This window comes from Lithobates pipiens, unplaced genomic scaffold (assembly GCF_037356315.1).
Source record: "Lithobates pipiens isolate NorthernLeopardFrog02 unplaced genomic scaffold, aLitPip1_a1.2 Scaffold_27, whole genome shotgun sequence".
Classification (NCBI taxonomy): domain Eukaryota; kingdom Metazoa; phylum Chordata; class Amphibia; order Anura; family Ranidae; genus Lithobates; species Lithobates pipiens.
This window is the reverse complement of record NW_027507788.1, coordinates 30,960,656-30,987,343: the sequence shown is the minus strand read 5'-3', so window position 1 is coordinate 30,987,343 and position 26,688 is coordinate 30,960,656. Positions and strand designations below refer to the sequence as shown.

The 26,688-nt window shown below is 44.6% G+C and overlaps 1 protein-coding gene across 2 annotated transcripts in view; it reads left to right on the top strand.

Annotated features, from left to right (window-relative positions):
* The first annotated feature begins 19,877 nt into the window (after positions 1-19,877).
* LOC143933726 (uncharacterized) overlaps positions 19,878-26,688 on the top strand; it is a 57,347-nt gene continuing 50,536 nt past the window's right edge. Inside the window, exon 1 of one of the 2 annotated variants that reach the window (XM_077456723.1) lies at positions 19,878-20,055. In XM_077456723.1, the coding sequence (XP_077312849.1) occupies positions 20,051-20,055 (5 nt within the window). In that variant the 5' untranslated portion in view covers positions 19,878-20,050. The remainder of the gene's footprint in view (positions 20,056-26,688) is intronic. The other variant, XM_077456724.1, reaches the window with a different exon arrangement.

Here is a 26,688-nt window from a genome sequence, read left to right as displayed (position 1 = left end):
AGTCCTTCAGCGGTATAGGGACTGACGTACAGTCTGCTAATCACTAACACACAACCTGCTTGTTCCACAAAAGTTCTTATAAGGACTGGTAACTTGGTATAGGGTGCTACGGTACATAGGCTTGAGTGCGGTACAGTCTGCTGTTCTGTAAGGACCGCTATCGGTCCACAATAGATAGGGTTGACGTGCACCACTGCTGACCGCTGCCCTATACTGCAGCAGTCCTTCAGCGGTATAGGGACTGACGTACAGTCTGCTAAACACTAATACACAACCTGCTTGGTCCACAAAAGTTCTTATAAGGACTGGTAACTTGGTATAGGGTGCTACGGTACATAGGCTTGAGTGCGGTACAGTCTGCTGTTCTGTAAGGACCGCTATCGGTCCACAATAGATAGGGTTGACGTGCACCACTGCTGACCGCTCACCTATACTGCAGCAGTCCTTCAGCGGTATAGGGACTGACGTACAGTCTGCTAATCACTAACACACAACCTGCTTGTTCCACAAAAGTTCTTATAAGGACTGGTAACTTGGTATAGGGTGCTACGGTACATAGGCTTGAGTGCGGTACAGTCTGCTGTTCTGTAAGGACCGCTATCGGTCCACAATAGATAGGGTTGACGTGCACCACTGCTGACCGCTCACCTATACTGCAGCAGTCCTTCAGCGGTATAGGGACTGACGTACAGTCTGCTAATCACTAACACACAACCTGCTTGTTCCACAAAAGTTCTTATAAGGACTGGTAACTTGGTATAGGGTGCTACGGTACATAGGCTTGAGTGCGGTACAGTCTGCTGTTCTGTAAGGACCGCTATCGGTCCACAATAGATAGGGTTGACGTGCACCACTGCTGACCGCTGCCCTATACTGCAGCAGTCCTTCAGCGGTATAGGGACTGACGTACAGTCTGCTAAACACTAATACACAACCTGCTTGGTCCACAAAAGTTCTTATAAGGACTGGTAACTTGGTATAGGGTGCTACGGTACATAGGCTTGAGTGCGGTACAGTCTGCTGTTCTGTAAGGACCGCTATCGGTCCACAATAGATAGGGTTGACGTGCACCACTGCTGACCGCTGCCCTATACTGCAGCAGTCCTTCAGCGGTATAGGGACTGACGTACAGTCTGCTAAACACTAATACACAACCTGCTTGGTCCACAAAAGTTCTTATAAGGACTGGTAACTTGGTATAGGGTGCTACGGTACATAGGCTTGAGTGCGGTACAGTCTGCTGTTCTGTAAGGACCGCTATAGGTCCACAATAGATAGGGTTGACGTGCACCACTGCTGACCGCTCACCTATACTGCAGCAGTCCTTCAGCGGTATAGGGACTAAGAGTTTTGTCACAGGGTCATTTAAAAAATGACATGCAGAGGAAGAGGCAGGCCCTTCCGCAGGGGTGGTAGGGGTAGGGCAGGAGCAACAGGCTTGAGCCAAAGTGGGAAGTTGCAGAAGGTGCGTTCAATTACTTTAAAGGATGCACCAGACTTGGTTGAGTGGCTCGCTCAGCCTTACTCTTCTGCACCCTCCTCATCCTCTCGATCTGCACCCTCTTCTTCACTCTCTGCTATGTGCACCCCCAAAGACACTACCACCAACAACACGACCACCACCACCACCACCACATACCTTCCGCTTGAGTCACTGGAATTATTTTCCGATCCATATCAAGAGGACATTTCTGATGCGCAGCCACTCTTGGTATTGGATCAGGAAGAGGAGGTAGCAACAAGCGCTACTCAGCAGTCTGACGCCAGTACCCAGATCAGCCCAAGGAGGAGGTTGGTCCCCGGTGTTGCTGCCTACTCTACTTATAGCGGTGGGGAAGGTGACGTTGATGATGACGTGTCTAGTGATGTCACGTGGGTGCCCACAAGAGAGGAAGAGGAGGGGAGTTCAGAGGGAGATATGGACCAGCAGATAGGGAGGAGAAGCAGCAATGACTTACATTGCACAGCAGGGACAAAGCAGACTGCAAATGTATCAGGAGCGAGTCATCGACCATGTACGGTCACATCTGGCGCTCCCAGGACACCGGCACATGGCTCCGCAGTGTGGGCTTTTTTTAACGTGTCCGCTGCTGACAATAGCGTTGCCATCTGCAATCTTTGCAGTCAACGCGTTAGTCGCGGTAAGCCCAATACTCACCTAGGGACGACCGCCTTAAGAAGGCACATGAGCAGCCATCACCGAGCCCAGTGGGAGCAACGGAACACACAAAGCCACACTGCAGGCTCTCACCGTCCAGCCTCGTCTTCTACTTCTCCTTCTCCTCTCTCCTCACAATTGTCCTCCACTCCACCTTCCATCACGCCAAGCTCACATTTTTCTGCAAAAAGGCAGGCTTCCGTGGGCCTAATGTTTGAGCGTAAAAAAATGATGACGCCGGATAACCCTCTTGCCCAACGGTTGGCGGCTGGCTTGTCAGAACTCATAGCCCGCCAACTACTGCCATATAAACTGGTGGACTCGGAGGCCTTTCGCAAATTTGTGGCCATTGGAACACCACAATGGAAGGTCCCAGGAAGGAAGTATTTCTCAGAGAAGGGCATCCCAGAGCTATATGGCCATGTTCAGCGGCAAGTGAATGTATCTCTGGCACACAGTGTCGGTGCCAAGATACATCTGACCACAGACACGTGGTCTAGCAAACACGGGCAGGGAAGGTATATCAGTTTTACTGCCCACTGGGTGAACCTTCTGACGGCCGTCAAGCATGTAACCCGTGGCACCCGTGTAGATTTGGTTTTACCGCCACGGATTGCATGCAGGCCTGACTCTTCTTCTCCTCCTCCTACTCCATCCTCCTCCCTCTCCTCCTCAGCTGCCTCCTCCTTTTCCGCTGCTAGCGTCTCTTCCACTGCACCGCCCAAGCTCCCCAGAACCTATTCCACATGCCAGGTGAGACGTTGCCATGCCGTGCTGCGTCTGTTGTGCCTGGAAGCAAAGAGCCACACTGGCCCGGCACTCCTTTCAGCTTTGCGTTCACAGGCAGATGAGTGGCTAACACCGCTCAATTTGACAGTTGGTAAAGTGGTGTGTGACAACGGTGCCAATCTGCTTAGCGCATTGAAACAGGGCAAAATCACGCACGTGCCGTGCATGGCACACGTCTTAAACTTGGTCGTGCAGCGATTCCTTGTCAAATACCCTGGGGTCCAGGACATCTTGCGGCAGGCAAGGAAAATCTCGGCCCATTTCAGAAGATCTTACACGGCCATGGCTCGCCTTGCTGACATTCAGCGGCGACACCATCTGCCGGTCAGACGTCTTATTTGCGATTGCCCGACGCGATGGAACTCAACCTTCTATATGCTTGATAGGCTGCTCCAGCAGAAACGTGCAGTTAACGTCTACCTGTATGAACTCTGCGAAAGAAACGGTTCTGGGGAGCTGGGTTTTTTTTCACCGCGCCAGTGGCTGCTCATGCGCGACACATGCAGACTTCTGCGGCCATTTGAGGAGATCACCAAACTGGTCAGTCGCAGCCATGGCGCCATCAGTGACATGGTACCTTATGCCTTCTTTCTGGAGCGTGCATTGCGTCGTGTCATTGATCAGGCTGTGGAGGAGCAGGAGCGGGAAGATGAGGAAGTCGCAATGCTGGATGAATTCCCAGGGGGGGCTACTCTATCTGAGACAAGTCAACAACAGGAGTCTGATGAGGAGTCAGAGGAGGATGGTGCCGGGGCGGATGAGCAGGAGCAAGAAGAGCATGCTTTAAACCTTTCTGGGATCCCTGTTGTGCGAGGATGGGGAGAGGAGAATGAAGAGGACGACATTATCCTGGATGATGAGCAGGAGCCAGGCCACCACACCGCTTCCACTTTAGTGCAAATGGGGGCCTTCATGCTCCAGTGTTTTAATAGGGACCCCCGTATAAAAAGCATGAGGGTCAAGGACCAGTACTGGGTGGCAACGTACTTAGACCCCCGGTACAAACACAAAATGGCGGAAATGTTACCGCCGTCGCAGAGGGCTGTCAGAATGCAGCACTTCCAGGCCTTGCTTCGAGAAATGCTGCATTCTGCTTTTGCGTGCGCTGGCAGAGGAGCAATTCCCACTCCCAGAGAAGGATTTGCGGGTACCAATCCAACAGCGCCTGCAAGAAGAGGCCGGTTTGAAGATGTGTTGGTGACTTCGGATATGAGGTCATTCTTTCAGCCGACCCATCGACAGGTGTCATCCGGATCCAGCATCAGGGAACGCCTAGACCGTCAGGTGTCCGACTACATTGGGTTAACGGCCGATGTGGACGCTCTGAGGAGTGATGAACCCCTAGACTACTGGGTGGGCAGGCTTGACCTCTGGCCAGAGCTTGCCCAATTTGCAATCGAACTGTTGGCTTGCCCCTCATCCAGTGTCCTGTCCGAAAGGACGTTCAGCGCAGCAGGGGGGATTGTGACCGATAAGCGTACTCGCCTAGCTCACCACAGTGTTAACTACCTCACATTTCTAAAAATGAATGAGGCATGGATCTCGGAGGAATTCAACACATGTGATCAGTAGACCATGTATATGTCTATAAACAATTTTTGGAATCAAGCACACAGACCTTCTTAATTCATTTGGCTCACTTCCCTGACCCAAAAAAGCACACCGTACTATATGCCCCTACCCTCCTCTTTGAAGAGGTTGAGCGGTGTCATATTTCTACTGGGGCTGCTTATTATGAGGGGTTCCCACCATCCCTGTGCTGTGCTGACTTCCTCCTGGGTGTTCTTATTATGAGGGGCTCCCACCATCCCTGTGCTGTGCTGACTTCCTCCTGGGGGTTCTTATTATGAGGGGATCACACCATCCCTGTGCTGTGCTGACTTCCTCCTGGGGCTGCTTACGGTGCTGCTGTCAGCGCTGTATGTCACGGAGCTGCTGTCAGCGCTGTATGTCACGGAGCTGCTGTCAGCGCTGTATGTCACGGAGCTGCTGTCAGCGCTGTATGTCACGGAGCTGCTGTCAGCGCTGTATGTCACGGAGCTGCTGTCAGCGCTGTATGTCACGGAGCTGCTGTCAGCGCTGTATGTCACGGAGCTGCTGTCAGCGCTGTATGTCACGGAGCTGCTGTCAGCGCTGTATGTCACGGAGCTGCTGTCAGCGCTGTATGTCACGGAGCTGCTGTCAGCGCTGTATGTCACGGTGCTGCTGTCAGCGCTGTATGTCACGGAGCTGCTGTCAGCGCTGTATGTCACGGAGCTGCTGTCAGTGCTGTATGTCACGGAGCTGCTGTCAGCGCTGTATGTCACGGAGCTGCTGTCAGCGCTGTATGTCACGGAGCTGCTGTCAGCGCTGTATGTCACGGTGCTGCTGTCAGCGCTGTATGTCACGGAGCTGCTGTCAGCGCTGTATGTCACGGAGCTGCTGTCAGCGCTGTATGTCACGGAGCTGCTGTCAGCGCTGTATGTCACGGAGCTGCTGTCAGCGCTGTATGTCACGGAGCTGCTGTCAGCGCTGTATGTCACGGTGCTGATGTCAGTGCTCTGTATTACGGTGCTGCTGTCAGTGCTCTGTATCTCCTGCACCCTCTTGTTTGCCTACCCTGGTCCCTGACCTTCCCTCTCCTCCATTGCCTTCATTAGCTCCATAGTCCTGAATTGTCAGAACAATTTCCCAAATAAAAAAAAAATGCTTGTAGTTATCGATCCCAAATTCACCTCATACATGTATTATGCTATTGTCCAGGTGGTGGGACTACGTGCTACCCCCTAATAATTACCCCGTGGCCGCAAATTCGACCTAAAGGTTTGCGAAATTCGCCTCCCATTGAAGTCAATGGAGCCCGCGGCGAACGGTCGTTTTCGCGAACGTTTGTGTCCGTTCGCGTTTCGCGTTCGCGAAACGTCCCGTCGGAAGTTCGTCCATCACTAATAAGGTGATCAGCTTGGCGTGGACTGCAAAGAATCACACAAACAGCATGAGATATGACCACTGACTTTATGGCTGGAAGTAGTTTAATTTTTACATAACAATACATCTTTTACATTTTTATAGTCACATGTTTATAACCATTAACAATATGTATAATACCGATTTTAACTAAAGTATTTTAAAACATAGTTACAACAATGAACATTACTATATTTAATAACATATATATCCCTGTTATTCAGTGTTATAGATAATTATCTTTATCTCTCTGGTACAGCAATAATCATACTAGCAATGCATTGCTTTAATACAAATATGTTCATGGTAGTACTCTTTTTTAACCACTAGATGGTGCACATTGCATGTCTGTATGATGCAATACATAAGCTTTACATACAATAGGTTTTTTTTCTATATTAAATAACAGAAAACATGTGCTTCTATAAATCTATGCAATTTCCAATAAATCAGGTTTAAGGCTGGGTTCACACCGCTGCGGGGGGAGAACCGGATGTGATTCGCACAGCAAATCACATCCGATCTCCGTAGCGCTGCGAGTTCAGCCATACAGATAGTATGGCTGAACTCGCAGCGGTCCCGCAGCAAACTCGCACGGGACCCTTTTTTGGGTCCGCAACGGAATCGGATCGCATGGGGGTTCACACCATGCGATCCGATTCCTGTGCGAGTCGGCAGATCGCACTGCGATATGCCGACGGATCTGGGGGTGTCATTAACATAACATTGACACCCCCAGCCGTCCGCATAGGGCAGTGTGAACTGCCGGCGGGAGGTATGCGATGCGGGAAAACGCCGCGGATTCGCGGCGTTCCCGCATCGCAGCAATGTGAACCTAGCCTAAATATACCTATTTAGAAAGGTTTAGTGTTTATCATAGACATTTGTTCTGACTAATGCAGTATTTTCATGTTCTTATGCACTTTTCACTTGTTTCTGACACATGCTGTTCTAAACTTCTAATTACAGCAAAACTATAGCATAAAATCTGCTGAGACTTTTTCTGCATCTGCTCAAGATGTTTAGGAATCTTTCTATCACAGGTTAATACAGATTAGGAACAATTTAGAGTACATACCTGCAAAGAATCACACAAACAGCATGAGATATGACCACTGACTTTATGGCTGGAAGTAGTTTAATTTCCAGTCACATGGTGTGTGGCCTTATATAGACTCTGTTTGTGTACCTTCTCTGCCATCTACTGGTTATTAATAGAATAGAAGGGAGATATTAAAAAAAAATTGAATATGTACTTTGCTTTGGGGTGTCTGTTTTGTAACCATATAAACCCCAGTCCGTCACAGTGGCAACCTTGTATTAACAGTTTGGTGAAGGCCCTTTTCTGTTCCAGCATGACTGTGCCCCCTGTGTACAAATTCAGCTTTATAAAGACATGGTGTGATGGGTTTGGTGTGGAAGGAACTTGAGTTTCCTGTACAATACTCTGACCCCAACCCCACTGAATGCCTTTAGAATGAATTGGAACATCAGTCTTTTCATTCAATACCAGTACCTGACCTCATGAATGCTCTTTTGACTGAATAGACATCAATTTCCACAGAGGTACTCCAAAATCTTTAGTAAGGCCTTCCCAGAAGAGCAGAGACTGTTATACAGTAGATGCAGGGAGTTGTCCAACTCCTAATTACTGTCCACAGATTTAAAATGGGGCCGTCAACCAAACTATCTAGATGAAACATCTAATGGAAAAGGGAAAAGTCCTGGAAGTCGCACATCTCTGAAAAACCCTATAAGAAGGTATATGACAGCCTCAGCCTGGGCTCCAACCAACCCTATAAGAAGGTATATGACAGCCTCAGCCGGGGCTCCAACCAGGCCATGCCCCCAACGTGTTTCACTCCTCCCACGGAGCTTAGTCGTGGGGATGAAACAATCACCTATATAGGCTTTCTGGCCATCCCATAAAACCTTTGGCCATATAGTAAATATGTAATGAATGTTGTGTTTTCACTGTGTGTGTGTGTGTGAGAGTCCTCTGGATACTTTGGATTCTTCTCACAATTATAACAAAGGGTTCCTAATGTTTGCCCTGAGCCTGGATGACTGTGGTAGAGATATTAGATTGTAAGCTCCTTTGGAGAAAGGACTGATATAGATTTGGATTAAAGTGGGTATCTGATTATCTGTGAAACAAACATTGCAATTGGCTGTCTTTGCTGCACAATTTCTTTTATTTTTATTTTTATTTTTTTTAAATAGTCAAAGCACAGCAAATTATTTATTGGTAACATTTTTTTTTTTTTTCATAAAGAATTTATTGAAGTTTTAAACAATACAATAACAGATGTTACAGAATGTACTAAAAAAAAGGAAAGGCATAGTACATGTTGTGATCACAGATAACAGTATAAACTTAGAAATGGTCTCGAACCCATCTTGTTTTACAACCTAAAACAATATTGGCTGTAAGTGGAAGGATCGCGAAGATTGGCCCGACAGGTTCCCATTGCAGATAGTCGGAAAGTGTATTGTACACAACCCAAAATTGAAGTTGCCGGAGTATGTCATTGGTTGTGGGCGTCGTCTAATCCCTTAGGGATTGCTAAATTGAGTTAAAGTACGGGAAGAATGTCGGGTGAGAGTATGGTATGTGGGGCAGAACAAGTGGGTATACGGCTAACCGGAGCCAGTCAGCTGAGCTGAAATCTAGGTTGTCTGTGTCTGGATCAACTCCCCACAAGGGGGAGGTCAGTGGGGTACTAGGAGATGGGGGGGGGGGGGGGTGTGGATGGGGCAGGTATGAGGGGGGGAAGGGGATAGGATAGGGGCATGGGAAAGGTGCACAATTTCTATATCAGGTGATCTTGCTCTGCCAATTTATTTGAAGAAGAGATGCAGCAAAATTAGAATTGGGGGAAGGATGGTCTGAATATTTAATACACAAATACAGAAAAGGTATTTACAAACTACAAAGGGGATACAACTGAAAAAAAAAAAAAAATGAAAAGAGGAAATATTTTCATGTTGTACTATTATACACAGCCTCCATCGCGTTAACTACATTGCACATTGTTATAAGCTTACCAACCTAATCATTATTTTTTTCAGATAAAAGCTCAATCGTCTTCATGCAATAAATATAATTCATGGAAAAAAATCTCTTGTTTTTTTTTTTAAATGTATTTTTATTTTTTTTGGTCAAGATAAAGACAGAACAGCTAACATTCAGTGCTTGTGGTTTTAGATAATGTTTTAAGCATTGCTATAATGGGATGTTACCCTTCTGTAATTTCCGTAATAGTAAAAGAAAATTGCTTGTCTTTGCAAAAAATACTCACTGGGATTCAGTTGCTTTACTAAAAGTGAAGAGTGCAAAATCTGGTGCAGCTCTGCAAAGAAACCAATCAGCTTTCAGGTTTTATTCGTCAAAGCTTAACTGAACAAGCTGAAGTTAGAAGCTGATTGGCTACCATGCACAGCTGCACTAGATTTCGTACTCTCCAGTTTCAGTAAATGAACCCCCCTTTTCATTTATAGGGCTCTTCAAATACAACTGGTACAATTATTTGTCTTATAACATTTGGTTGACTACATCTGAAAAAAATAGTCAATAGACACGTGCACTGCCAAAAAATGTGTTCGTATTTGTTTCATTCGTTTTTTTGTTTTGTTTTTCAGGCCATTCGTTATGATCACAATTCATAAATTCATAAATTTGAAAATTCATAAATTTGTAAATTAGAAAATGAGAAAATCTGAAAATAAGAAAAAAAATCTGAAAATTTGAAAGAATAACTAACTACTAATAACTAACTATTAAATTATAGGTATTTTCTTTCATATGTGGCTGTTAGTGAAACATATACAAAATAATGAATGTCGAATCTAAACGAATGGAACAGAACAAATTAATAATAAATAATAATATTAATAAAATATTTGTATTATTATTATTGTTATTTATTATTATTAATTTGTTATGCTCCATTCGTTTAGATGCGGCATTCGTTTTTTCGGATAATTTGTAACGGATACATTTGTATTTGTTACGTTCACTAACAGACACATTTGAAAATTCCAATACCTAAAATTTAATAGTTAGTAATAGTTAAGTTATTATTAGTTATTTATTATTTCAGATTTTCAAATTTTTGGGTTGTCGGATTTTCAAATTTGCTAATTTTTGAATTAAGGTATTTAGAAATTTAAGAATTTTTGAATATTCAAATTTACAAATATTCTGAAAAAAAGGTTAACCACTTCAATACCAGGCACTTACACCCCCTTCCAGCCAAGGACATTTTTCGGCTTTCAGCGATGTTGCACTTTGAATGACAATTGCGCGGTCATGCTATATTGTAACCATGTGAAATTTATATCATTTTCTTCACACAAATAGAGCTTTCTTTTGGTGGTAGTTAATCACTTTTTAAAAAAAGTTTTTCTTAGTTTCTGTCATTATTTAGTAAATAAGTAATTTTTCTCATTCACTGATGGGTGCTGATGAGGGGGTACTGATGGGCACTGATAGGCTGCACTGATGGGCACTGATAGGCTGCACTGATGGGCACTAATGACTTGGTGGCATTTATGGGCACCGATGAGGCGCCACTTATAGGCACTGATTAGGTGGCACTGATGAGGAGGCAAAAATATGCCGCACTTATGGGCACTTATAGGTTTGCACTTTATTATATATAACTTATAGCATTGCACAATTTTGATCTATATGTTTTTGATATACGTCACCATGGTATAGTGCTAGCAGTTTTCAGATTGAGGCCTAAGCATGAAAATATCTTTCTTGTTATTTATAAATGGAGTAAGGAAGGCCCGGAGCTAGGAGGAACGAATAAACCTTAGGGCTGGCATCACAGGGTGGAAGGGAAACTAGACAGATCGGAGTTAACGTGATAAAGAGATTAGGCGGGAGTTTGGTACTTACATGATTGGTGGATAGACGGGGTGATGGGGAGGAGCACAGGAGAAAAGTCTGGAGGAAGGGGTGGTACCATAACAGTCGGTGTGGGAAGACATCAGAGAAACATCCTGCTCTCTCGCCCTGTTATGGGGTAAGACGGTTTAAAGGGTAGATTTAGAGATGGATGTTGGGACCCCTTGGATGGGGTTAAATAATCTGTCGGTGGGATACAAGTGGGGAACCATTGTTGTTAGTGTTATTTATTATGTTGTTCGAAAAAAAGCCGGACAGTCATTTAACTCCAACTGGTGTTGTGTGTTTTAATGGGAAAAGGGGGGTTGGAGGTATAGGGGTTATTAGTAACAGTATGGCTACTTCTGCTCTACCCTAGTCATTTTCCTGACACTCATTAGTGCAGAGCAGTGGTGGTGATCCATAAGAGCGCACAGGCGCCACCCCCTCTCTCCATCCACCCCCTCAATAAACAATGGTCGCCGCTGCCACCCCCTATACTCCTTTTTGGGCACAGGGCCCTTGAATTACAGTGGCAGGGGGGTGTTTTTGAAGCACCTGATTAGAGCCATAGGCTCCAATAGGTATCAAAAAAGGATACCTGTGAGCACCATGCTTGGTGCTCGCAGTTCACCCAGATGTGTTAGAACAGCAAATGAATATTCACTTTCTAACACTTAACACTGAACCGCCTCTCCGCCAATCAGGCGCTCGGGTCTGTTACCCGTCACCTGATTGGCAGAAACAACGGGCGCTACCTATAGAAGGAGTGGATGGGAGGAGAGGATGGGGGGGGGGGGGACGCAGGGAGGACACCGCTCGCTGTCAGACAGGGTAAGTGGCACAGTGGCAGCAATAGCACAAGGGCACAGTGGCAGCATTTGATGGCACAGTGGCAGTGTTTGATGGTGCGGTGGCAGCGTTTGATGGGCACAGTGGCTGCAATTGATGGGCACAGTGGCTGCAATTGATGGGCACAGTGGCTGCAATTGATGGGCACAGTGGCTGCAATTGATGGGCACAGTGGCTGCAATTGATGGGCACAGTGGCTCAGTTTTATGGGCACAGTGAACCTCAGTGCAGATTGAATTTCGACTGTTCAGAGGTTTGGATTCAATCCAAATTTTCAGGATATTGAGTACTGTCCAGCTGAACATCCCAAAATGCATTTCACAGAAATATCATTGACCAAAGTATTGCACCAAGACTTTGGGCAATAATGGTTTTTGACTGAAGTCAGGGCTCAAGAACTATGAAACGCTGCTCTCTCAGTGTGTTGGAGCTTAAAGTGGTTGTAAAGCCTTAAGGTTTTTCATTCTATGCATTAAGGTGAAAAACATTCTGTGCTGCAACTCCCCTAAGCCCCCCACCCCCCTTTTCTTACCTGAGCCCAATTTGATCCAACATTGTACATGAGCACAGTGCCTCCAGCCTCTGTCTTTCTCCTCATTGGACAGATTGTTGGACGTTGGCTCCCACTGCTGTCAATCAAATCCAGTGGCACAGGAGCACAGGGGGGTTCCCAAGTCCCCCATCTGTTTTAATGAATGCAGCAGCAGGACTCAGAAGTGAGCCCGTACGGGTGCCCCCAGGAAAAGCGGGTCTCCATAGCGGCACCCAATGAAGAGGAGGGTCTTGGAGCATCGGTGGGGAACCCCAGAAAAAGAGGATCTGGGCTGCTCTGTGCAAAACAATTGCACAGAGCAGGTAAGTAGAGGTGTAGGGGTTAAATTTTACCATTGGCTTCCGTCTTACCTTGCCTTGACTCAGAGCCCTGGAAGTCCCGCCTAATCAGACACAGACACTAAACTGAAGAGCAGAGATTTGTTTATTTTGGCTTGTGCTTCATCTTAAAGTGTTACTAAACCCACAACAGTAAAATCAGTATGTATATGCAGCATAGCATGCTTGTTATACTCACTGTGGTACTTAAGGGGTTAATCCTCTGCATTGTGTAAACAAGCTGTTTTATCCTGTATGCACAGATCCTTTCCCTCCTGCAATGTCTATCTGGGGAAGGCCAGCTAACACAGGCAGGGTAGGCAACCTGCACATGCTCAGTTATGTCTTTTATGCTGGAGAGAACATTTACTTCTCAGACCTAGCCAGGTCACATGTGGGCTTGTATACAGGCTGTAGTGGAAATCTCCTTCTACCTGAACTCTCAGCACTGGAGAAACTGTGCAGTTTATCGTTTGTCACCGTGGTATACAGATCATTCAAAAAAAGTATATAGTAGCAATCTTTTAATGTAAAAAAATAAAAAAATAAGATTTATAGGCTGTGGGCAATATTCTATCTTTTCATGTGACAACACTGAAGAAATTACACTTTGCTATAATGTAAAGTTGTGAGTGTACAGCTTGTATAACGGTGTAAATTTGCTGTCCCCTCAAAATAACTCGACACACAGCCATTAATGTCTAAACCGCTGGCAACAAAAGTGAGTACACCCCTAAGTGAAAATGTCCAAATCTGGCCCAATTAGCCATTTTCCCTCCCTGGTGCCATGGGACTCGTTAGTGTTACAAGATCTCAGGTGTGAATGGGGAGCAGGTGTGTTAAATTTGGTGTTATCGCGCTCGCTCTTTCATGCTGGTCACTGGAAGATTAACCACTTAAGCCCCGGACCATTTGGCTGGCCAAAGACCAGAGCGTTTTTTGTGATTCAGCACTGCACCACTTTAAGTGACAATTGCACTGTCATGCGATGTGGCTCCCAAACAAAATTGACATCCTTTTTTTCCCCACATATAGAGCTTTCTTTTGGTGGTATTTGATCACCTTTGCGCTAAAAAATAGCAACAATTTTGAAAAAAATGTATTATGTTTTACTTTTTTCTATAATAAATATCCCCAAAATATACATATAAAAAAAACATTGTTTTTCCTCAGTTTAGGCCAATGCGTATTCTTTTACATATTTTTGAAAACAAAAATCGCAATAAGCGTTTATTGATTGGTTTGCGCAAAAGTTGTAGCGTTTACAAAATAGGAGATAGTTTTATGACATTTTTATTAATATTTTTTTTTATAATGGCGGCGATTAGCGATTTTTATTGTGATTGCGACATTATGGTGCAAAGATGGGACACCTTTGGTGCAATTATAGGACCATTCACATTTATACAGCGATCAGTGCAATTAAAAATGCATTGATTACTGTGTAAATGTGACTGCCAGTGGAGGGGCTAACCACTAGTTGGCATTGTAAGGGTTAAGTGTGTCCTTGGGAGTAATTCTAACTTTGGGGGGGACTGTGTGTGACACAACACTGATCACCGCTCCCGATTACAGGTAGCAGTTATCAGTGAAAGTGTCACTAGGCAGAATGGGGAAATACTTGTTTACATTAGCATCTCCCCGTTCTTTCTCTCCATGAGATGATCGCGGGTATCCCCACAGACATCAAGTCCGCAGGACCCGCAATCGCGCTCACCCAGCAACCCGCCTCTTAAAGGTCAACGTACAGGTATGTGATTCTGCCTATACGTGCCCTTCTGCCACAGTATATCTGCGTTAGGCGGTCGGGAATCGGTTAACATGGCACCTCATGGCAAAGAACTCTCTAAGGATCTGAAAAAAACAATTGTTGCTCTACATAAAGATGGCCTAATCTATAAGAACATTGGCAAGATCCTGAAACTGAGCTGCAGCACGGTTGCCAAGACTAGGAATAAGCCTGAGTCAAACAACATGGAGGGGTCGTGGCAAATTGGAAAGACGCGGAACACTGTAAAAGTCTATGGGGCACAAAACATGAAAAACCAAAAGTGCTAATTTTAAAGGCTTATAGGCAAGTTATTCTCATAAAAAAAATGTTTGGGGACCCGGATCCTGCCCCAGGGGACATCAATGATTTGTATGTATATTGCCAGGACCCGACAATACATTACAGCTGCGGGCAGTTTTAAATTACTTTTTTTCCTTTAGAAATGTCATGTTGCTGTGGTACTGTTCTAAACACGGGAAAAATGCTCCACTTTACAGGTATACTACAGACACCCCCCAGGCATGATATTTAAAGGAATATTTCATTGTTATTGTTTCACTTTAAGCATTATTAAAATCACTACTCCCGAAAAAAAACAGGTCCCCAAACCCAGGTCCCCAAACACTTTTTATGGCAATAACTTGCATATAAGCCTTTAAAATTAGCACTTTCAATTTTTCATGTTCATGTCCCATAGACTAACGTTGTTCATGTGTTTGCACAAATTTTTTGCCTGTTCGCAAGTTCTTGTGCGAACTGAACCAGGGGGGTATTCGGCTCATCCCTAGCCAAGACCATACGGGGGTTTAACATGACAGATTGCACTCAGAACAGGCCTCACCATGATCGACCAAAGAAGTTGAGTGCATGTGCCTCATCCAGAGGTTGTCTTTGGGAAATAGACATATGAGTGCTGCCAGCATTGCTGTAGAGGTTGAAGGGGTGGGGGTCAGCCTCTCAGTGCTCAGACCATACGCCGCACACTGCATTAAATTGGTGTGCATGGCTGTCGTCCCAGAAGGAAGCCTTTTCTAAAGATGATGCACAAGAAAGCCCGAAAACAAAACAGCTTGCTCATGACAAGCAGACTAAGGACATGCTTACTGGAACCATGTTCTGTGATCTGATGAGAGCAAGAAAAACTTATTTGGTTCAGATGGTGTCAAGCGTGTGTGGCGGCAACCAGGTGAGGAGTACAAAGACAAGTGTGTCTTGCCTACAGTCAAGCATGGTGGTGGGAGTGTCATGGACTGGGGCTGCAGGAGTTCTGCCGGCACTGGGGAGCTACAGATCATTGAGGGAACCATGAATGCCAACTCTGACATACTGAAGCAGAGCATGATCCCCTCCCATCAGAGAGTGGGCCACAGGGCAGTATTCCAACATGATAACAACCCCAAACACACCTCCAAGATGACCACTGCCTTGCTAAAGAAGTAGAGAGTAAAGGTGATGGACTGGCCAAGCATGTCTCCAGACCTAAACCCTATTGAGCATCTGTGGGGCATCCTCAAACAAAATGTGGAGGAGCGCAAGGTCTCTAACACCCACCAGATCCGTAATGTTTCCATGGAGGAGTGGAAGAGGACTCCGGTGACAACCTGTGAAGCTCTGGTGAACTTCCCAAGAGGGTTAAGGCAGTGCTGGGAAATAATGGTAGCCACATAAAATATTAACACTTTGGGCCAAATTTGGACATTTTAAATTGGATGTTGCCAGCAATTTAGACATTAACCACTTAAAGACCAGCCACTGCAGTTGTACTGCGGCAGGTTGCTTCTCCTGAGCGAATCACCGTCATTGTACGTCGGCCACTTTAAGAGCTCTAGGAGGCCCACTTGCGCCTGCAACGCAACGCCAGAGCTGATGTGTGTGGCTGGTGGCCACGATGTCTGCCGGCAACACACGATCGCTCCTGAGAGAGACAAAACGGGGATCTGTCAATGTAAACAGACAGATCTCCATTCTGTCAGGGGAGGAGAGACAGATCTGCTGTCCCTAGTGATTAGGAACAGCGATCTGTCTCCTTCTCCAGTCAGTATACTCCCTCCACAGTTAGAAACGCCTCCCTAGGAACACTTAACCCCTTGATCGCCCCCTAGTGTTAACCCCTTCCCTGCCAGTGACATTTATACAATAATCAGTGGCTATTTTTAGCACTGATCGCTGTATAAGTTGTCACTCATCCCAAAAAAGTGTCAAAAGTGTCTGATTTGTCTGACGCATTGTCACTGATCACCACCATTACTAGTAAAAAAAAAAATATATAAAAAAAACGCCATAAATCTTTCCCCTATTTTGTAGATGCTATAACTTTTGCGCAAATCAATATACGCTTATTGCGTTTTTTTTTACCAAAAATATGTAGAAGAAGACATATCGGCCTAAACTGATGAAGACATTTGTTGTTTGTTTTTTTTTTGGATATTTATTATAGCTAAATGTAAAAAATATTGTTTGGGTAGTGCATCTGTAGATCCATTGATATATAATAGGGTGTCATCAGCATAGGTACTAACCTTTTCTGATGTGGACCCCACGCGTAGTCCTACTATGTCTGGGTTGGAGCGTAGTGCTATAGATAGGGGTTCCTCAGCTGCAAGGGCATATAGCAGGGGGGACAAGGGGCATCCCTGGCGCGTGCCTCTAGTAAGGGCAAACTGCTCGGAAGTCCATCCGTTGGCTAACACCTTGGCCACTGGACTATCATGTAGCAGTTGGACCCATTTTATGAACTTGACCTAAGCCAAACCTCTCCATGCAGGTCCAGAGGTAAGTCCACTCAACAAAGTCGAATGCCTTAGCAGTGTCTAACGCAACCCCCATTCTGGAGCTTGTGTTATCGTGCTGGGTCTGAAGGTTGATAAATAGCCTCCTCAGGTTAAAGGAGGTATTTCTACCTGGCATAAAGCCCGATTGGTCCCTGTGTATTAGGGACAAAATAACTGTATTGAGTCGAGTGGCAAGGATCTTAGCCAAGATCTTGACATGGACTTGTAGTAAAGATATAGAATGGTGGGATTCTGGAAGATGTGGATCTTTACCCATTTTGGGAATCAATATCACTGAGGCCTCTAGCATAGAAGCAGGTAGCAAGAAGGTCTCAAAAATATGATTGTAAAGCTTGTGGAGTTTAGGAACCAAGAATTCAGAATATACAGATTATAGTTCCACCTGGAGGCCATCAGAGCTCAGTGATTTAGATTGGGGAAATTTCACTATGGCTTCAGCTATTTTTTCTGTGGAGAGTGTTTTTTCTAGTTCCGTCATTTGTTGTGCCGTGAGCTGCAGGAGTTGGATCTCATTAAGTAAAGAATTGATAGTGGGGTTATTTTCCACTACTGTTGAGGTACATAGTGAGGCAAAAAAATCAGTGAAAATCTCAGTTACCTTCCTGGGCTCAGATACTAGTGTACCCTCACTGGATCTAAGTGAAATTACCACCGCTGGTCGCTCTTCACAGTGCACTAAGTAAGCTAATAATTTACTGGCCTTTTCTCCATGTTCAAACAGTTTTTGCTTGTGGAAGAATAGTTTACGTTTGGACTTTTCGTATTGAAGTTGTGTAACCACCCTGGATTGTATCCTAATTAAGATAGCTTTTTTAACAGTCGGTTCACCCAGAAATGCTCGTTCGGCCACCAATAAGTCTGCCGTCACTTTCTCCGGGTCAGTCTCTGTAGCCTGTTTTAATCTGTTTATGTGCGTGACTAGGGTAGTCACGCGCACAAGAAGTCGTGGGCTTTAGGGTGCACAGATCTCCATGTGTCAACAAGGTGAAAACCAGCAACACGTTTTGCAAACCTGGTAGACTGGGGTGGATTAGGTGTAGGTGAATTAATATGTAGCCTATCCAGGCCAGGGTGAAGGGTCATATTGAAGTTGCCCAACCAAATAGCCGGGACAGCAAGGTACAATGCCATGTAGCCAAAACCCTCTGATAAGTGTGCAGAGTTGAAGGGCGGAAGTATATATATATATATATATATATATAGCCAATATCAACATTGGTTCCCCATAGATAACTGCGTGTAGAAAAACATATCTACCCAGTGGATCAGCCCTAGAATTCCAGAGCTCAAAGTGGGCAGATTTAGCAATAAGAATGGTGACTCCTCTAGAGTGAGAAGTATAGTTGGAATGATACGCCCATCCCACCCAAGGATGTTTGAGTGCCAGCTGCAGGCGTCCTAAATGAGTTTCTATCAGGTCTATGATATCAGCTCATTGTTTCTTAAAGTGGAAGTAAACTCCCCTATCGCTTTCAGCCAAGGAAGCTGCCATCTTTGCCTCTGTTTAATCTTCAACTGCTATGGTGCTGCACATGTGATTCGTTATGACACCAGCCATTGGATTGTTTGATAGTTTGGCTGAGAGCACAGCCAATGTGCAGTTAGCATTCCCGGCATGCCTTTTTTTTTTTTTTAACTGTTTAAATCGATGGGTTTACTTCCACTTTAAGGAGAATATATAACTGATCTCTTAATTTTATTATTCATGCCCCGAATGTGCCATGTGAGGCATTTCAAAGAGGCCATAGATCATGTAAGAAATATTGTGAGGCTCCAGGGTTCTCTGCATTAATACAGCATCTTATATCCATGCGTGAAAAGTGTAGAGAAAGAACACTCAGTAATATCCTATTACGTTTACTGTACCATTTGTATGTAGTGTAATAACATGTCTCTAACCAATAGAAAATACAATCCCCCCCACTCTGCCCTGCACTGTCCCCAATTTGTGCGGGAATAATACCTTAACTGCCAACTTAGGAAAAACATTGTCCAACCTGCGGAGGGAAAGCGTAGAAACCATTGTGTGCATGGTACATAAAAAAGTGCCCGCAGGCATTCCCCAGCTGTGAATAAAAAGGATATATATAGTAATGCATTCCAGCACAGGTTGTTTAAAGAGTTGGGGGGCAAAACTTTGTTGTTTAACAAAACACAACATAGGACACAGCCCACATATTCAGTGGGCGGCTTGGTGATTTGTTGGTCCGCCGGAAAAAACTGTAATCTGGACTGGCATCAGAAAAGGATAAGGAAAAAACAGTCTGACCCTGAGAAAAAGCTGAACATTTCCAGGCATCTTGTAATCAGGCTAAGCAGCTCAAGTGCGAGCAAATATAAGGCAACAGTGACTTCCAGTGGTAAACGCAGGTAAGTTCCAAGAATATAGCTCCTGCATGTACAGTTGTATGAATATAGATCTGGCATATATTCTTGAAAGAACAGCATGGAGATAAAACAGTCTGTGGACCATGCCCTTGTAGCCATGTGGCGTAGGAGCAGGGCCGGTGCTACCACTAGGCGGACTAGGCAGCCGCCTAGGGCGCACTTCTGCCTAGGGCGCCCCGCCACTGGTGACCCTCTTCCCCCTCTGTCTGCAGCCAGCAACTATGTCCGTCTCCACACAGCAGGTAGCCGCTCCCGAGGCCCTCCGTACAGTCTCAGAGGCGCAGTGGCTGCGGGTGGAGAACTCTGGTGCTGCCTGTGACCATCTAAAGGGATGCCGGGGAGGCTCTTTGCTGATGTTCTCACTTCATCCGGAGAACAGATATCCCACTAATCACTGTAGGAGGAGGGGGAGGGCGGGGGACTGAGCACACTTCACCTCTCCTTCCCGGGATCCTATTCAGTCTGGTGCAGGCTGGAGCTCTGTGGGAATCCACTGATAAGAGCCGCATGTGTGATCTCCTGAGAGCCAGAGAGACACAGAGTCCTCCCGCTGGTTGTCATCCGCAGCTGACTTACTACCCATCACCATGGGGTAAGTGTGTGCCAGGACAACCCCCCCCCCCCCCCACCAGGCTGTATATGGTTCAGTCCTCCCACTATCACTTCTATGCAACTTTGTCTACTTTTGGTCACCGATGTGTAATAATGGGGGGGGGGAGTCACCCTGTGTGGTAATATGTAATAATGGGGTTCCTCCTGTGTAGTGATGGAGTATTACTACCTTGTGTATTAATGTGGGGTTATCTGTAATAATGGGGGCAACTCTGTGCAGTAATTAAGGGGTCACCCCCGTGTAATAATGTGGGGTCACCCATATGTAATAATGGGGGTCAACTATTGTGTCGTGACGAGGGTTACCCCTGTATATTAATGTGGGGGTCACCGCTATATATAAATGTAGGGTCACTCCATGTGTACTGATATGTAATAATGGGGTCACCCCATGTGTAGTGATGGAGGTCACATTCCCTTTTCACTTTATTGAGGACTTGCTCCCCCCGAGGTGTTTTAGAGTGTGTGTGTTCCCACCTATCGTGTTTTAGTGCCGGGTCACACTTGTGCGATGCCAGACATCACATGTAATTCGCAGCGCACGGCTGTTCACATTACATGCGATGTCTGTGTGGGTGCGATGTCAGCCGTACAGATAGTATGGCTGATATCGCACCGCATTCGGTCCAAACACGCACAGGACACTTTTTTCTGTTCGGACCAGAATCGGATCGCATGTGTGTTCACACATATGCGATCCGATTCATGTCCGAACTGTCAGTTCGCAGTGCGATACACAAGCTGAAATGGGGGTGTCGTTAACATATAATGACACTCCCCAGCAGTTGGCATACGGCGGTGTGAACTGCTGTGCGTGTCGAGTGCGATGTGGGAACCCGCAGTTGATTCGCAGGGTTCTCGCATCGCACTAGTGTGAACCGGCACTTAAGGAAGCCTATTAATATCAATGGGCAGCCGTGTTTGCATGAAACGTGCAATAAAGGTGCAAATGTGATTTTTGAAATCGCTTCACACCAATCTGCATTATATTGCAGTGCGGTCTGTTTTGGTGGGTGTGTTTGCTGCATGTGTGGGGATGCCATTAAAAAAAAAAAAAAAATCAATGGATCCCATAAATTTCTGTATTTTCATGTGGTGTGGGAAAAGTGCAGAAATCATACAATCTGGTATCGTACGAAGAAATTTTTCAAGCATGTCTGATCGTATATATCAGATGAACTATCATGATTGGCTCTGGAACGCTGTGTACAATCAGATTATCATACGATCGATTCAAAAGCAATATTTTTTGCTCTGATCATGTGTATGGGGGCTTAAATAAACAAAATATTGACTATCTGCTGCTGCCTCTGCAGCTGAAGAGGGTAGCAGTTGAGTGCTCAACCATGGAGATTTATAGTTATGTAGCGGGAACAGGGCCAGTGCTACCACTAGGCAAACTAAACAGCCCCCTAGGGCGCACTGTTGCCTAGGGGCACCTGGTCACTGGTGTTCTACTCTTTTCTCTCTGCAGCAAGCAACTTAGCCTCAGCATCACCAGGCCGCCACTGCTCCGTTTGCACAAAGTGTCAGAGGCGCAGCGTTGGCAGAGGACTGTGTCTGTGTCCCAACTCCTAAATGAATGCAAGCAAACATTCATTGGTAGGCTGCATTGATGGGCGCTTCATTAAAAAGGTGGGGTATACATGGGCAGGGCAAAGGGGGTGGGGTCAGGGGTGGAGCCAAGGGGGCGGCAAAATGAGGTTTCGCCTAGGGTGTCAAAAATCCTTGCACCAGCCCTGCGTAGGAGGTAGTGAGATCTGAGAGCAGTCAAACATCAACAAGGGGAATAAAATGAGTAGGGGGTTGATGTAGAGCCTGGGTTCCAGAGACCATAGATTACAAAAGTTAGTCAGATGAGAATTTAGGGAGAATACTAAGAAGAGCAGAAGACATACTTAGCCATACTTCCATGTGCTCAATCCAGGAGATGGCTACTTCTGGATCATCAAAAAAGTGCACTTTGTAGTCGCCCTCCACCCGGAGGCAGGCGGGGAAGAGCTTCAGTAAAGCTTTCGCGTCTTCGCTTCACTTCTGCTGAGAAATCTAGGAACACCACAATCATCTTATTGCCACAGGGGATATTTCCCTTCTCTCTGCTCAGGGTCAATATGGTGTCCTGATCTCTATAGTTTAAGAATTTTGCGATGAAATTGTGAGGTGGGGCCCGGACCGAGGGTGGTCTCTTGGACATGCGGTGGGCCCGTTCAACAACAAACTGGATATTTGTACATGAGGCCTAGTCCACCTAAAGATAGTGATATTCGCTCCCCCCCCCCACCTCTTATTTGTTATATCTCTGAACCTTGAACATCCTAAAGAAGCCTTACGGCGAAACACGTAGACGTACAAGGGCTCACTGTACAAATTGTATCATCCTTATATGATTTTTTATTGTTTTGAATACTGTAATCATACTATGTACTTTTTTCAATAAATATTATTTTAGTTATTTCTTTATTGGTTCCTTGCCTTAAAAGTCTGACCTTTGGTTACTATTTCTAGTACCCTTTTTTTCCCCAGTGTCGAGCAGTCTCACGGCGTCAGTTGCTGTATAAGTCCCCTCTCCCAGCGTAGCGCCACCATCTTGCTCCTGGGGGTCCTGGTCTGTCCGGTGATATTTGTCCAGTTTGGCTGCTGCTTCAGCGTGTTTTTTTTTTTCTGCCTGAACATGGTCCCTGGAGGCACCGGGTGTTCAGGCGCCCGAAAATAGGTGGATTGCGGGTGATGGGGTCCCAGAATATGTCGGTAAGGATATCGGGCCGGCGGAGCTCAGCTCACCAGCGTCCTACTGTATGCCGCTCCTAGGTACTATGATGCATTATGGTGCACTATAACATATGTGCCCTACTTGTGGTAATTGCATTGCTGCCTTATGATGTCATCAGTTGTGAATGGCACCGCAAAGTAGCCATGTATTTAATACAACTCAAAGATTAAATGGACCCCAAATGTTACCAAGGCAGGGGCGGACTGACAACTCATGGGGCCCCCGGGCAATAGGAGATTATGGGGCCCCCAGGCAATCAGAGATTATGGGGCCACACAGTATACGCAGACATGTTTCTATTGGCTGAGAAGGTACTGGAGAGGTGGGGCAGCGTTAATCTCTGGATTTTTAAACCAAAAGGATGTCAGTAAGGGACATTTCAGAGATAGATGTAAAAAAAAAAAAACACAGATTTCCCTGAGTTTACTGAGGCTGGCAACCCTGATGGGGCCTTATAGTGGCCCAGGGCCCTCGGGCAGTGCCCGAGAGGCCGAATGGTCAGTCAGCCCCTGTACCAAGGTCAATACTAATACCTCCAGACGAGGCTAGCAAAATATTTAGAGACAGATAATTGCACAGATAACATCTGAAAAGCCCTAAAACTGAAATGATGTGCTTTTACACATAGAGGCAAACAAGCTGCTATTGCATAGGGTAGCCATGTTTAAAATATTATAAAAACCTAAAAAATACAGCGCTGTTCCTATGTAAACTTGATGTGAAGTAATGAAACAAAAAAAAAAAAAAAAATTGTGAATTATAAACGCAGCAGCAGCTTTAACCGTGAGATACCCACAATTCAAATAATTATTCCCAAATAAGCTGCGCTATACTGATCCGATAAATGCTATGTGAAGCAAATGAGTGAATAAATAAAGCATGAAATCAAATAATATTAACAAAGTGCAGACAGGGAAATGCATATACTAATGTTCAAATATTAGTCCATCATCCCATCAACAAAAAACGTTTTGCTTGTAATCTCCAACGTGTTTTAAACACACCACACCAATATAGGAAAAGTGTCATCAGAGTTTGCAGGAAAAAAGAGGACTTCCACCACCAACACTACTGCCGCTTACCAGCTACACTGATCCCATCTCAGAGACCAGATATCACCAAATCAAAAACGCTTCCTCTGAGTCAGGACTGCATGGAGGGTGTATCCTCTTTAAGCGCTTGGTTCAAATGGTTAGAAGAATCCTACGGCCACACCGCTTATTCCAATGGTTAGAAAAATCCTACGGCCACACCGCACATTGCCCAGCACATATAATAACGAAAAGAATCGCCATAGTGTGATATAGTCACGAAATGTAATATAATAAAAAAGATTGCACTTACATCAAGTAGAAAAAACTTTGCTTTGTAAAACAAACAAATTCGCCAGCCGGCTTAGTAACGCTGCCCGTCGCTTCCGGGTCCAGCGTAGATCGCGGTGATGTCAGTACGTCGCTCCTCCCTACGCCGTTTCGTTATAGGTAACGTCTTCCAGGGGCACAGGCGGCGTACTGACTCACCGCATTAAATAGCACTGTGTACAATTAACTCCGCCCCGCTCTGAGCTTCCATTGACCATGTCAGTTAAGGGCAAGATTCCCTATAATGTGGGCGGAAATGAGATCACTTCCGCCATATGTGATCAGCTGTAATGAGATCACTTCCGCCCCATGTGATCAGCTGTAATGAGATCACTTCCGCCCCATGTGATCAGCTGTAATGAGATCACTTCCGCCACATGTGATCAGCTGTAATGAGATCACTTCCGCCACATGTGATCAGCTATATTGTAAACAACATCGGCCATATTAAATCTAAAAGTAACCATATTAGATCTGGGCAAAAATTACTTTATATCAAACCGAACGCCAGGATATGCATTGACCTTGCGGCCAGCACATTCAAATCAATAGGCATATCGGAGCAAGGGAAAATAATTAATTAATTTGAGACAAAAAAGACAATATATAAATTATCTAAAAAATAAAATGAAAATTATTTTAAAAGACAAAAATATATATCTAAAAAATATAAAAAAAATGTATAAAATAAGGGAAAAAAAGGTTTAATTCCCTTACATTATTATTTCTACCTATAGGATTACCAGCCACTATTCTACACATTTCTGAGGGGAACCTATAAAAAATATAGAAAATATATAAGGACCCCATTTAATTCAAATGGATCATATATGGTATGTCAGAAACCTTTCTTTTAAGATTGTTTATTGGTGGGCTATTTGTGTAAATTGCCACCCCACAAATAATAATAACAAACGTTAATCTGCCATCATAATAGTGGGGCTCTCTAAAGACACCTCAAGAGAAAATTCATTTTATTAGAAAAAATAGTAAAAATAGTAAAAATAAATGGAGAGCAAAATTCATGTTACTTGGTCATAGAGAAACTCACAGTGGGTTCACAGCTTATCTTATCACCTGCCATCTAACTATTATCAATAAAAGCGTTAACATCCACTTCCACATTAAGGCCATAAGGAGTATAACAACGTACCCTATGTATCCAAGTCATTTCTAACTTGGATAATTCTCTTACCAGAGAGCTTCCCCTCCAATGAGCACTGTATTTATCTATTCCCAAGAACAACGTGTTAGCTGGGTTGCGATTATGATGAATAGCATAATGTTTTGACACTGAGTGAAATCTGAACCCGTTTCTTATATTGGTTAGATGTTCACCCAAACGCACCTGCATGGTGCGTTTGGTCCTACCTATATATTGGAACCCACAGGGACATTGTAAGAGATACACCACCCCCGTGGAACTACATGTGATGAACGGTTCGATTATGTGTTCCCTAGATGTACTTGTAGAAATGAAAGATTCAGTTTTCCTCTGTTTATTTTTGTTTAGTGCGCAAATTTGGCATTCGCGACACTGATGATATCCTGACATGTTCTGGAAAAAAGATATCTTTTTAGTGGGCGGATCTACAGCATTCGGAGCAATTCTATCTCGGAGCGAGGGTGCTCCCCTAAACACCACCTGAGGTTTAGCCGGTAAAAAAGTTTTAATGATCCTATCATTCCCCAACAGATGCCAATGTTTGCAAAGCAATTTTTTAATGAGGTAATGTTGAGTTGAAAATGTGGTAATGAAAGGTATAACCGGTCTCTTCCTCTTTTTCTTATTGTTGTTTGGGCCTACAGTTAGCAAGATAGAACGATCGATCTCTCCTATTTGGTGCATTATCTGATTCAACGACTCAACCTCATAGCCCTTCTCTATTAATCTGTTTTTAATTATATCTGCCTGCAGCTTATAATCAACGAGGTCAGTACAGTTTCGCCTCATTCTCAAAAATTGACTCTTTGGGACCGAGTCCAACCATACCTCATGATGGCAACTCCCTTTGTGTTTAAAATATTATCTAAAACCATGAGCATCATATTTCCTGCTGTTCTGTCTACACACTTACAAAAAAAAAACAAGAGATTTTTGCCATTAACTATAATTATTGCATATAAGCAAATAAGCTCTTATCTCAAATATCATCTTTAGATTGTAAAGAAACAAAGCAAGCTTATAACAATGTGCAATGCAGTAAAAGAAAATCAATGGAGGCTGTGTAGAATAGTTTGATATAAAAATAATTCCTCTTTCCAGTATTTTTTTTTTCCCGTTTTCTTCTTTTTTGCCTTTTTGGAAATACTTTTTCCACATTTGTGCATTAAACCTTCAGACTCTGCGTCCTTCTATTGCAATTTTGCTATCTCTTGTTCCAGGTCTAGTGAATAGATAGAACACTGTCATTGGCTTCTGGAACATGGCATCCAATATAGCAGTTTTATATATATATATATATATATATATATATATATA